The sequence below is a fragment of the Hippocampus zosterae genome, chromosome 15 (assembly GCF_025434085.1).
Source record: "Hippocampus zosterae strain Florida chromosome 15, ASM2543408v3, whole genome shotgun sequence".
In the NCBI taxonomy this organism is placed as follows: Eukaryota; Metazoa; Chordata; class Actinopteri; order Syngnathiformes; family Syngnathidae; genus Hippocampus; species Hippocampus zosterae.
Window position 1 is genome coordinate 10,307,567 of NC_067465.1, and position 13,639 is coordinate 10,321,205.

At 41.5% G+C, this 13,639-nt stretch overlaps 1 protein-coding gene across 6 annotated transcripts; it reads left to right on the forward strand.

The window, feature by feature from the left end:
• The first annotated feature begins 1,765 nt into the window (after positions 1 to 1,765).
• Positions 1,766 to 13,592, forward strand: hnrnpc (heterogeneous nuclear ribonucleoprotein C). Of its 6 annotated transcripts, XM_052087439.1 has the most exons (10): positions 1,769 to 1,951; positions 2,871 to 2,937; positions 6,744 to 6,872; positions 8,853 to 9,121; positions 10,283 to 10,355; positions 10,434 to 10,532; positions 10,619 to 10,818; positions 11,317 to 11,430; positions 12,301 to 12,503; positions 13,075 to 13,592. In XM_052087439.1, exons 3-10 carry the CDS (start codon positions 6,868 to 6,870, stop codon positions 13,174 to 13,176), a joined length of 1,065 nt encoding a protein of 354 aa, XP_051943399.1. In that variant the 5' UTR covers positions 1,769 to 1,951; positions 2,871 to 2,937; positions 6,744 to 6,867; the 3' UTR covers positions 13,177 to 13,592. The 6 variants fall into 6 exon arrangements, with proteins under 6 accessions (XP_051943400.1, XP_051943399.1, XP_051943397.1 ...); XM_052087437.1 differs by lacking the exon at positions 2,871 to 2,937 and having other exon boundaries at positions 1,769 to 2,551; XM_052087436.1 differs by lacking the exon at positions 2,871 to 2,937.
• Positions 13,593 to 13,639: the final 47 nt, after the last annotated feature.

Here is a 13,639-nt window from a genome sequence, read left to right on the forward strand (position 1 = left end):
ACCTGCCCAAAACAAAATCTGTGCTCAAAGTAAAAAACGTGCAAAATTATTTCATTATTAGACCACAATAAGAAAATATGTGATACCAGTTGAAATATAATAAAATTATATAACTAATGTCAGAATACAGGACGTAAATAGGTGATTAAAATTATTGTTAGACAAAAGGACAATACAAATCTGTGACAAAAATCTACTATAAAATGTTTGAACTATTAGTGGACACAGCATTATGACCCTTGAAAACCATTTGGAATATTTTAGTAACCTCTTATTGCTTCAAATATTAAAAACAGCTCTCAAAAGTGAAATCAAATTATTGGACATTTTATGTCAGAAGATTAACACCAATGTACGGGTGATCTACAAAGTTATGAAAAACGCTGTGAAATGATCAGCTAGATGTCATCAACACCAATATGAAGGGGCAGTGAAGCCCCTCCTTTGAAACATCTACTCCCAGCATGAGCCTGATGGAGGAGCTTCAGAAGGATGGATATGGTTACGCTCTGGAACTCTTTTTATTGGAGAATCTCAGGAAATCACACACACACACACACACACACACACACACACACACACACACGTGCGCGCGGTCGTAAACAAACACTGTAGAACCAGATGTACAATTGGCAAAAGAGTTTGATAAAATTAAGATACATCAACATCTTTTTGGAATTTAGGTGAATGAAACTCATATTATGGTCCTAAGGCCATGTTGTAAACATTCGGTATTGCTTCTAATCAAAAATGATTTTGTCAAAACGGTTTTGATAAACAACACAATCGATGACATTTGGGAAAAAATACAGGTTGTCTGGTGTTACAATACAGCATTGACATAAGTTGGTCAAAATATCTATATTGTCATGGACGTAAAACGTCATGTCAATGGCACCAATACTGTTCTTTATTAAAAAGGAAAAAAAAAAATATATATATACATATATACACACACACACACACACAAATATATATATATATATATATATATATATAGAGAGAGAGAGAGAGAGAGAGAGAGAGAGAGAGAGAGAGAGAGAGAGTAATGACATAATTGATTAGAATGTAAAATATTATTTTAAAAATTGCCACAGTTGCTTAAATTCATTGGACATGATTCTGCTCCTTCCAGTGCACGCACCTTGGCCACGCAGATGCAGAATAATACGGCCATGAGGATCTACAAAAATGAGCTGGTCACATTTCCTCAGTAAGCTGCAGTAATACTGTACTGTAGTCATTCGCAGTTGATAAAGAATAAATACCCGCAGGTATGTTTTGTGTTAAAACACTTGTTGGATATTTATCCCAGTTTATATCTAAATTTGAAAAAATAGATTCACATATATTGTTTCCATGTTATTTATTGTACATATTAGCTTTGCGTTTTGAATATGTTTCGAACCCACTGCTATAGTCCAACACCACACTCTGTTGGCAGACCTCAGACCTACAACAGCAACGTTACTGTTGTTTTTATGAATTGCTCAGACAAAACGATGACAAGCTATTATAATTGGCGCTAACATGCCATCGGGGAATTATTTAATCAAACATTGTATGTTCACGTTGAGATAAAAAGGTGATTAATTGTGAATGTATCGTCTGGAAAAATAAAAAGATCTGCGCTTCAACAACAGGTGAGCGCGATTATAGTACCGAGGCACACCGGCGTTCCACCTTGAGGGAGCAAGCCCTTTCTCACCACACAGAGAAAAGCCCGTCCCATTACCGCTCTCTCGTGCTGCGCAATGAAGCAAAAGCAGCGCCCCCCGAATGCGCCATTAGCCTGTGACATTAGCTGAAGACGAAGACGAAAGCTAGCTCGCTCGCTGCTCACCGGAGGCTTCACTAAAGAAGCCTGCGCTCGCCTAAAGGACGACCTAAATATCAAAATTTGAGCGATTTTACCGAAAAGCAAGCCATTTTGTGCTCGTAAAGGGTCGCGGTGAGTATTTTGTTACCAGCTATTTTTCATTTTTCCTTCCTTTTTCTTTTCTTTTTGGATTTTTTTTTCAGCGATGCTTTTTCGATTTTGCCGAGCTAGACGCTAGTCGCCCTCATCCTCCTGCTGCTCCCCAGATTAAAAAAAACACTGGTTGTGGTTTGAACGACAAAAACAATTTTGGAGGCACCCTAGCTGCAATCTCTTCCAGTTTTGCAAGTTGGCCGAGGTTGATTTTTGTGGCAGTTGTTGGGGAAACATACCTTTGACTGGACTGATGCGTTTTTGGCACGCTTTTCAGACGACGACACCCCCACCCCCTCTTCCACTCAGACACACGGCTAGGCTAAACTAGCCCCAGTTAGTCCGTCTGGTTTGCTAGTTTTACATCCCCTTCATTATTACCGATCACACGACGCAGAGCTTTGCCGGTTTTGCTATTTTTGGTGGATATTATGATGATTGCTGCGCATTTTTAGCTCCTTGGCTAAAATTAGCCACGCTATCCTTAGCCTAGCAGTGGCTAGGCTAACCTCTGCGCTATAGGAGCATTTGATTCACTTGGAAACCTGTTGGTGACGCTATTGGGGCATGTTTGATGGGGTGAGTTCGGTCATTTTTAAAGAAAAAAAAGAACTGGTTTTGCTTTTCTGGCTCAGACTGAACACTCGTTTATTTTTCTTTTTTTGTTTTTGGAGAGTTTTTTCCCCTCCCATGGTGATAATCAGGATGACGGGGGCCATTTTGATGACAAGGGGACTTTTTTTTCTCAATTTTATCTGGACCACAAGTGGCTTCAGTTTTGTTGCTTACGCATTTTAATTGATTAAAAGCCTCTTTAACCGAAAGAGTATGATGGTGGTTTATATTTGTTAAAAAAACGAAAAGAAAAAGTCAATTTTCTATTGACATGCCATTTCAGTCGTCTTGATGAAGAGTAGCAGGGAGATGAAACTGTCAAAATCACATCAACAATGACAAATGAACATGTAAGAAATCAAACACACATGACCCGAGTCTTACTCTGAATAAAAAATAACAACCCTGTCTACTGTGCAGAAACTATGAGCAGCCCCCACCAAAATGAATTTTCATGCATTTAGGACCACGTAGTTAAGATGAGGCCAGACACATATTAAACATTTGAAATGGTAATCGGCAGCAAGAGGTATCAAATATCATGCCTGCAAGACCCCAAAAGATTTATTTATAAAGACTACATTTATATTTGTAACTGATAATTATTTCATTCTGGAACATAAGCAGTGGTGACATTTGAATGAATCTTCATGCACAGAAAATTGCTTTGGAAAGATGAAGGCGACAAATATGTAACAACACATTTTGTATATGTGTAATGGTAAATTGCCACATGTATAAATTAAGACATACATGCAAAACCGCACGAATTTAACTTATATGATGGCAGTGAAATATTTGATTGTTGCACATTATAAAACATTGGTTGCAACCGAAATTAATTTTCACAGATGAAATTCCCCACAAAATTGACTGAAAAAGACAACACTCAAAATCTATAATATATTCAAATGGTAGTTTGCACCAAATAAAATAAATCTTCACATGCGCGACACCCTGATGAATGTCACATGACCACACCCAGAAAGCCAGTCAGCCGTGACGGTCGTTACCTCAGCCTTTAGGCACTGTGATGTCATTTTCTGTTGACAGCAAGTGACAGTACAAGGCAAAACGCTTGCACCCTTGAAACTGATAAAACCAGGTGGATTATATGCTTAATATATATTCCACAAAGGCAGTATTAATCAGAATACCATGCTTTGATGAGTAGGGACGCATAGAATATGAGAGCCCTTGACTTCAGCTTTAAAATCACGGAAATGTGTGTACTTTAGAAATAGTCAGTACCAGCGATGAGGAAAAAAAATCATGCCAGAAAGACCTCATGAAATTTACTCAAAAACACAACAATGAAGTACATTACCAGTACTTGCTGCACATTAAAAATTGTAAACAATTACTCTCCCAAATTTCCACACACGCAAGACTTAGAAAAGGCAACAGTGGCAATTGACACTTAAATCACAGTACTTTTTGTAAATTCGAAAATATAAGCAGCAGCTACAAAAACACATGTTCATGTATTCAAGACTGCAGTCAATCTACTGTGATGCACATATTTTCCCAATACTCTTTGCACATTCAAAAAAAATCACAAACCGTGGCAATCGAAATAGATTTTCATTCAAACAAGTCTCCACAAAAAAGTTCTTGGAAAGACAAACGGTGATATTTGACATTACTTTATGCTCATTAAAAAATGGTAATTGACAGCATTTTCATGCAGCGAGATCCCACTTTTTTTTTTATATACACATTCAAATTGGTTGAAGTCCAGCAACACTTAACCTTTATGCCTATTGCTGAACCATGTCATTCCTGTCAGCTACGAATACTTTACATCCTGTGCAAATGTAACGCTTGCACTTAGAGGCACTTAATGCCAAACATATCTCGCATGCTTTCTTGCTTACTGCCACCCACTGTCATGAAACTTTGAACCATCCATCTTAACAGTAATTATAGTACCATATTTTCATGACCATACGGTGCACCGTGTTAAAAGGCATAGTGTCAGTTGCGGATACTATTTCTGTATTTAACACATACACAAGACACATTTTTGTACGCAGGTATGGTAAAACGTATGCTAGCTGAATACCATCGGTAAAGAGGACCTCTCATTGAAGTCACACAATAGAATTCACAGATTTTGTAACCCGGTGCATATACAAAGGCCACCCATAGTATTAGGTGCCCGTGCATATTGGAGAAAATTTAAGACTGTACGCCTTTTAGTCGTGAAAATACGGTACTAGTAGAAACCTGATTTGTAGGTTTTTCCTCAGTCTCCCGTCATAGTTTTATAATGGGGCTTTCATTCAAACATTCCTGTGGCAACGGTCAATGACGCACAGGGAGGAGGAAGTTATTTGATGTACGTCTTGAAATACGTGTAGAGCGGCTTTAGTCAGCTTCTTCGTTGACACCTCTGCAACTTGATTGAGTCCTTGGTGCCAGCGATGGCTTCTCACTGCAACAATAGCTTATTATACAAGACTGGTTTTGATGAAACCAAAAAGTGTCTTTTTTCCGAATGGCCCCAACCATTTGTGGCTCATGCCCGACACTGCTTGACGTTCTGTAATTTCAAAAACAGTCACATGTAGACAGTAATGCAAACAATTATTCAATGATGCCAAAAATAAAACCAGAAATTGTATCAAATCAAGTCACATTTGGACATTGAATGTACGTGAATCAAAGTTAATCATTGTGTAATACAAACAAAAATCAAGGAGTAATCAGTCTTGCAGCTATGTAACAAATGTAATATGAAATTCATATTCAACCTTTTTTTTTGTAGTGAGCTGCCAGATACTTTGCTGTCCTGTTCTATGGTTGTGTCACCAACCTGGTTCACAAGAAAAGCATACCGAAAAGCGGAACACACTTGGAGTTCGTTAACATCTGTGACTGGTGATAGGTTTTTTTTTTTCTATGCCAAGTTGTTTCCTTTTTGATGTATGTTTTTCCAGAAATTCACATTGGAACTCTCAATTAATACACAATAGGGACATTACACTTTGGACTTTCCATTGCAGAACATATGCTAATACTCATATGTGAGCCAGCAGAGAGTATTTGAAAAGACTGTTTTGGTTAAGATTGTGGAGGAGAACTCAATCTGATCCTATATTGTCGAAATCCGGTCTGTGAGGGAAGCAATCCTGCATGTTTGACGTTTCCCTTCCTTCAACTCGCCTGATTCAAATGCTCAGCTTGTCAGTAAGCTCTGGTCATGACCCTGGTCAATTTGATCTAAAACATGCAAGATAGCGGCCCTCGAAGACCGCATTGAGACAAGCCTGTTCTCGTCATTTCCAAACAGCACTAAAATTTCCGAAAGACTTGGAACTTGTTTTGGTTTCGGAATCAGAAGAAAATATGTTGCAACTAAAATGACACTTATGCATAATGGGACCCAAATATCATCATTATGAAAAATGGAAAAGGAAGTCTCATGTTAAATCTTTAAAAAAATATAGATGTATATAATATACTCAAAATAAAATTTTACTTTTTTCCACAAAAAAATGAAAAATAGCCAAGCTGACACCTCCCCCAAGGCTGGTCTGATTACTCCCAAATTTGTTCAAGGCTCGCTATTTTATTTAAAATGCAAAATGATGGAAAATGTCAGAAAACAAATCATTTTTCATGTTTTCCTTATGAGAAGAAAATACAAATTTATCACAAAAACGATACTCGGTTGAGTGCAGGCATACATAAAATAAGCCTAAATGTCATCGTAGAAAAAACTAAATCTGCACTCTAAATATTCAACAGTGCGAAGTATGCCATTTCCCCCCCAAATGAAATGTAAAAATGAGAAGAAAATAACATCTTGTAGCACAAATGACGCATGCCAAAGAAAAAGACCTGTGTGCCACCGTCTTTAAACTTGATTTTTGTCCCACAAAAATTGGGAGTCCGACATGAAGTCAGTCCTCACGCGTCTGACCTTCTCGAAAATGTTGTGCTTTAGTGTTCTAGTACTGGAAATACTAGCTAGCCCCCCAAGGTGGCTCATTGTCGGCCGCTTGGATTTGTTTGTTACTAGCCAGTCAACACCTCACCACCACCAACACTCCTCCTCCCTACACTGCACACAGGTAAGAAGACTTGCTGCGTCGTAACCCCTGCTTAGCGTGACTGAGGTGTGTGTGGTTGTTGTTTTCTGTCACCTCAGTTAAAAATCTCACGCGCGAGCGAGAAAAGAGGGGCGAAAAGGTGAAGGTTCGAGACCCCAGGCCAAAGTGAGCCCCAGCCCACAGTGTCAGACAGAACAGACGACTGCCCTGCACACAGACGCTATGGAGTGAGTCATAACCAATCCAAACAACCCTCACCCAACACTCTTTCTCCCAGCCCTTCTGCATCCTCTCAGGAGCGAGCACTGTTGATGCCGCTGGTGTTTCGTCTTTCCTCTGTGGGGAGATGCTCAAATCACAAAATATGGCCAGGTCTCACGTTCTGGCGTGACAAAACTCACATTACTCAGTAATGACATAGTAATAACACAGTGTAAACGCATTTGCTGTAGTGGGTCACTGTGTGTTCTTCAGCATCATCAATGCAATATTGTGCTCCTCAATCACGATTCTCAGAGGAAACACAAGATTTTATTTGGACTCCAAAATTGACTTCCAACTTATAATGTACATATTGCCTTATCTTATGGCCGGGGATGTTTAGTTACTCAACTATAGAGTCGAAAGCATTTTTACGAAGGGTGTTAATTTGTGGGAGCCCTTTAATTTTACAGGTATATAAATTAAAAACAATCATTTTAAGGGGGAGGGTATTTGAACAAAATGCAGTTGCTCCCTAAAAGCAAGCTCTATATATTGTAATCCATGTTTACTTTATGCATTCTTTCAAATTAGTTTTTTTTTCATGCAGATTAATAATATATTGGAGTTTCATGTTTTCTTCATTGCACCAAATATATATTACCCACTGCCACACATTTGCAGTTAGGTCGAAGTCACAGATTCTTGTTTTTTAATTTTTTTTTTATGTGGGGGTGAGGGGGTGAGGCGTATCTTTTGTTCATACCTAAACCAACTTCTTCCATTTTCTCAAATGTGACTTTTTTTTGTATATAGCAAATGCAATTTATAAGGAAGTGTCAATTATTTAAAAATGATAATGAATAACCCGGGTCCATTATATGAGGGTGGGCGGGACACATTTTCATGCTTTTGTTTTGCAGATGCCACGTCTGCGTTTCATTGTGCTGTGGTGAAAACATCTCCCGCCACACATGGTTTGACTCTCGCAAAATAAAGGTCACTGAAATGGGCTGCACTTGGCCATTAATTTGGGCATGGTGTTTAGTTGAGCAGATGCCATTATTTGAGGAAACCTGGCATTTGGCGCCCAACTTTCCTCATTAATTCAAAATCTGTTTAGACCGAGCGCCGACATTGCTGGTGGGGAAAAAAATACATTTTGAGGGAATGTTGTGATTAATCTCAATGGACCAAGTGAGGTATTTAATTTGTCCTATCAGCTTTAACCTTAATGCAGACACTATTTTTCGATCATTACGATGACATGATTGTTTTTATATGTAAATTATTTTTGTTTTCATCTGAACGTCTAATATGATTTTGTTATCCACTGATTGACTCTTGTTTGCAGGTTGCTGCCTGCTGGTGGCTCTTTTTACTGTTGCAGTCTTGACCGGCACAAAATTGTCAGTCATTCCAGAAGCAAAAAAAACCCCCAAAACAACACAACCTTGTAATCTTCGCTGTCTTGTTTCATTCAATGTGTTTTTTTCATTAGTTTTTTCTCTCTCTCTAACTGGGTTTAGATTTCCACCAACGCCTGGTGGTAATCCCAATTTCCAACCCCATCACATTGCCGAGCTTAATGATCATGTGAAAATGTTAATAATGCGCAGCTCATTTGAAGAAAATAGCACTTGGCCCCCAATGTTAAACTCCAGACCTCCACCAAGGTGCGACAATTACAATCTTGAATTAGTCACTGTGCCGTTTGGGGAGAATGTCAAAAAATGCATAGTTGACGAAATGAAATTGTCCCAAAATTTGAATTCAGTCCTCTGGAATGTTAATGGGCAACAATTTGGCAGATTTAGCCTTACACCAAAACAAACAGTGGTGACAGCAGAACCTCCTTGGTGGAGTTTCAATTCCTTGTAACAATCTTTTTCAACAGAACTTTCCTGCTCTTCAGTTGGCGACATGGAAGACGTCGATGCTTCTGGTGTGTCGCTCGGTGGCTAAACGACCGTGTGTTGTGCTTGTTTGTCTTTTTCCCCCGCCAGCCGTTCGCCCACCACCGCTAGCCTGATGGCCGCCAGCAACGTCACAAACAAGACAGACCCGCGCTCGCTCAACTCGCGGGTGTTCATCGGCAACCTCAACACCCTGCTGGTGACCAAGGCCGATGTGGAGGCCATCTTCGCTAAATACGGCAAGATCGTGGGCTGCTCCGTGCACAAGGGCTACGCCTTCGTGCAATACGCCAACGAGCGCAACGCCCGCTCTGCCGTAGCCGGGGAGGACGGGCGGATGATTGTCGGCCAAGTGCTTGGTAAGGAAGTCCCTCTCACCCATACTAAAATGCATGTTTATATTTATTTCTCTCTTTGGAAGGACTGTAGTCAGTTTGAGCACACCCAAATGTCAAAACCTAAACCTACCCGTTACCTTTCCTTAAAACTCATTCAGTACCAGCCAATTCTAGACCAAGCCTGAAAAGACGTTTAAAAACGTCTTTGGGAGTGAATGAGTTAAATCCTCACACGAAGGGTCATAGTAATGCAAACTCACACACTAACTCTTAACCATATGGTTTGAGTAAGAGTTAACCATAACCCTATTCTCTATATTATAATCGGCTGGATGTTGCTGCGCCACGGTAGTCCTTCCCCGGTTGGATAGTTGACGCTGTTTGATAAAACAAAAGCACCAAGACGTAAATTTGCATTTCTTCTGAAAGCGTTATTGCCTTCAGTCGTATGGTGACTGTAGAGACGCTTCTCCCGACTGTTCTTGACACTGCAAGTGGAAGCATAGAAGTCAGCTCTTTGCAATTCATTATCAATGGATGGACCGAGGGCGGCCCGGTAGTCCAGTGGTTAGCACGTTGGCTTCACAGTGCAGAGGTACCGGGTTCGATTCCAGCTCCAGCCTCCCTGTGTGGAGTTTTCATGTTCTCCCCGGGCCTGCGTGGGTTTTCTCCGGGTGCTCCGGTTTCCTCCCACATTCCAAAAACATGCGTGGCAGGCTGATTGAACTCTCTAAATTGTCCCTAGGTGTGAGTGTGCGTGCGAATGGTTGTTCGTTTCTGCACGCCCTGCGATTGGCTAGCAACCGATTCTGGGTGTCCCCCGCCTACTGCCCGAAGACAGCTGGGATAGGCTCCAGCACCCACCGCGACCCTAATGAGGGCCAAGCGGCTCGGAAGATGAATGAATGGATGGACCAACGCCAAATTTGACTCAGGCCGTGACACCCCCCCCCCCCCCCCCCCATGCTGAATAAACCTTATCGCCACATTTGACCTAAACCCTCACACTGAATTTCGAATCACTCCAACATGGACACAGTAGTCCAAAAAAGACAAAAACAAACCACTTTCCACCCTTTACTCAGCGTGATGTCCTCTCACTCACTCACCACAATCTGCAGCCAGGTGTCTCCAGGGGGGAGTCCTTCCTTTTGAATCCCTTTTTTTTCTCTTCCCCCACAGACATAAACCTTGCCGGTGAGCCTAAACCGCACCGTTCCAAAACCAGCAAACGTTCAGCTGGTGACATGTACAGGTAAGTGCAGCGAGTATCCTCATTGTACAGTGGGCCCAAACCTCAGAGACAATTCTATATTTTACCCGACATTCCAAGGCAAGTTTCAAAAGTACCCCCCAAATCCCACGCCCTTCTCCCATACAGCAGTTCATCATTTGAATTGGACTACGACTTCCAGAGAGACTACTATGATAGGTGAGTCTGTCGTTCGCACTCTGGAAACAACCTTCTTGTGGGAAACCGGCCTCCAGTAATTTTTTTTTTTTTATGTGACGCCACAGAATGTACTCGTACCCGTCCCGCGTGCCCGCCCCGCCTCCCCCGCTTTCTCGCGCCGTTATCCCGTCCAAGCGCCCGCGGGTCAGCCTCAGTAGCGGCGGCGGCGGTGGCGGTGGAGGAGGTGGCGGAAGCAGCCGGCGGACCAAGAGCAGCTTCTCCTCATCCTCCAAGAGCAGCCAGAGGACCTACTCATCTCGAAGCAGTGAGTACAGTGAACACTTGTTTAGCACAGAGAATACGCTCCAGATCCAGCCGCAGTATCTGATTTTGAGAGATTGTATGGAAACAAACCTAAACTTGGTCTCTCCAAGCTGTTTTCGGTACTCCCAGTTGAACTTTCCTGTGGAAAAGAGAATAACATCTCGTAATATTTAACCAGGCTATTATTTCATCTGATAAAGATCAACTCGCTTCAGGCGAACGGGATGGAAATTGTAAACCTTCAGGCAACCGCTGCTGCTACACATATGAAGTGTACAACAACAGTTTCAAGCAGATACCTTTATATGCGCAGGCCACGAACATTTAACATAGTTGAGCTGTAGTTCACTACATTACAAATCTTGAAATATACAGTATATTAAAAAAAAAAAAAAGACCAAAAAGCCGTGGCGGAAAAAAAAGTAGTGGCGATCACTCCGCCCCACGAAAGGTCTCTGTGGATCGTCGTCAGTCTCATGTTGTCCCTTTTTCTTCTTAGTAAAAATTGATGAGCTGCAGACCATCAAGCGCGAGTTGACTCAAATAAAGAGCAAAGTGGATGATCTCCTGGACAGCTTGGAGCGCATGGAGAAGGACCACAGCAAGAAGACGGGTATGAGAGTTGCTATTTTGATTTAAATGGGCCATGTCAGGGCTATTTTTACCATAGCAAGAGTCCATCAACGGCTAACGTAGCCAACAAGTTTAATCTAATACTAAATTTGCCATACTCTATATAAAATTTTTGGTTTTTGCGTGTCGGTGCGGCTTGCTCCCATGACTTGCCGTAAAACGCACTGCAAAAGCTACAAAATGGCATACCTGAAAAGGCAGGAAGTTTATGTATTTGCTACCAAAATCTGGAACACTGCATATTAGAGTTTGCGAGAAGTGCCATCAAATGCAGAACTTTTAAGCATAATTATTGTTTATAAATTCAGCCCCCAGAGCCACTTTCACTTGTCAAAATAACATTTGGTTGGCATGTCTATTAGACCCTCTTAAAAAAAAAATCACAAGAACCCATGCGCGTAATGACACGGCAAGCCTGCGATTTTTGATTCTGAAGGGATTTTTTTTATCCCCCTGCAGGGGTCCTTTAACGATTTGTTCTAGAAATGTTGTCACATAAAAATTGTACTCTTGCAGATTAGACACGGGTGCGTTTTCATCATTCAAATGACCGTGAAACACAAAACTCCAAAGCAGGGCTGAACAATCCTGTTCCTGGACGACCAATTTCCTGGATGTTTTCCCACCTCTCTGCTGCAACACTTCTAATTCAAATGATCAGATAATCATCAAAGTTTGCAGTAGCTGGCTAACCATCCTGATCATTTGAGCAGCAGAGAGAGGTGGTCATCCAGGAAACTGTCCCTCAAAGAACAGGATTGAAGACCCCTGGAGGAAGGCAACTCCACAAGATCGCTCAGTTGTCATTTAATGATGTTTTGTGAAACTTGTCACGTTTGCGTTCCGACAGATTCCAAAGCCGTTCAGCCCGAGCCTGGTGAGGTGACCTCCCCGCCTCACCCTAGCAACAAGAAGGATGAGGCCCTGAAGCGGGAGCGGGACAGCCAGGAGCTTAACGACACTGACGAGGAGGAGGAAGAAGAAGAAGAGGAGGAGGAGGAGGAGGAGGAGGAAGAAGAAGAGGAGGGAGACCTCCTGGAAGAAGAGGAGGAGGTATGATGACACCTAAAAAAACTGCTGAATAGAAATGTCAAGAGTTTCGATCAACTATTTTGATGATCACGAAGCATTTCGAGGTATTGTTTAACTTAAAATGACACAAATTCCCTGATTTCAGTCTCTAAGCACTAGTGTCTGATTTCTGTCATCCGTAAAGAGCGCACTTAATTTAGTTTTGTTTAATGGTTAAACAATAACAAATAAACAACAATCCTCAATTAAATAGGAATCGGTAAACGTATATATTTTGCAATACTTTTTCATGCAAATTATTTATTTGATTAAGAAATGGAATAATGACAAAAATTATTCACTAGTGACAGACCGACTGCTGACTCTGCAGGCCACATACCATACACACACACACACACACACACACACACACACACACACACACATCGCATATCTAAATCATCTGGATTTTCTCGTTTCACCTGGATGAAAATGTATTCTTATCTCTTTTAAATGTTGCCGGACTATATTATTACCGTGTGTGTGAGTGCGTTTATGCATGAAATTTGACCCGGGGAACAAAACGATTTCACCCGTGGGATGATCTGCGCAGCCGAAGAGCCAAGAGGCGGAGGAGGAGGATGAAGAGGAGGAAGGCGAGCACGTGGAAGGAGATGATGACGGCGACAGCATCAACGGAGAAGATGACTCGTAGGCCGCCGCCCAACCGCACCGCACCTCACCTCACCGTGGTGTTAAGCTACTAGTAGGAACTTGGACTTCAGTTTTATCACACACAATGTGGATTTGACAACAATAATGACTAAAAAAAAAACAGACGTGCACGGAAACGAGCATGGCAGGCACACACACACGCACACACAGTTATTGTGTTCATTTGTGGCTGCTGTGACTTGCTGTGTAGCTTCATTTTAACACGTACCAACTGGCAAGCCACGTGTGTGCGCACACTTGTCGTTTTTCTTTTTAGCTCTTGTAGGCGCGTCGGTTTGCCTCCCTCGTCATCCGGCTGTCTGTTGTTTTTGACCCCATTGTGTGTCCGTTTATTTTTATACTCTTCACCTTCTGTTTTACTGTAAAGGAATAAATTGCAATAAAATATAAAAATGACTTGCGCCGGTTTGTTTTGGACTTATGTTAGCACTTTGGAGTTTGTT

Excerpts from the sequence above, each read along its gene's own strand:
- hnrnpc (XM_052087437.1), top strand. Across the intron at positions 9,122-10,282 it reads GATTGTCGGCCAAGTGCTTG|ACATAAACCTTGCCGGTGAG; the intron begins GTAAGGAAGTCC and ends CTTCCCCCACAG. Across the intron at positions 10,356-10,433 it reads TCAGCTGGTGACATGTACAG|GCAAGTTTCAAAAGTACCCC; the intron begins GTAAGTGCAGCG and ends CGACATTCCAAG.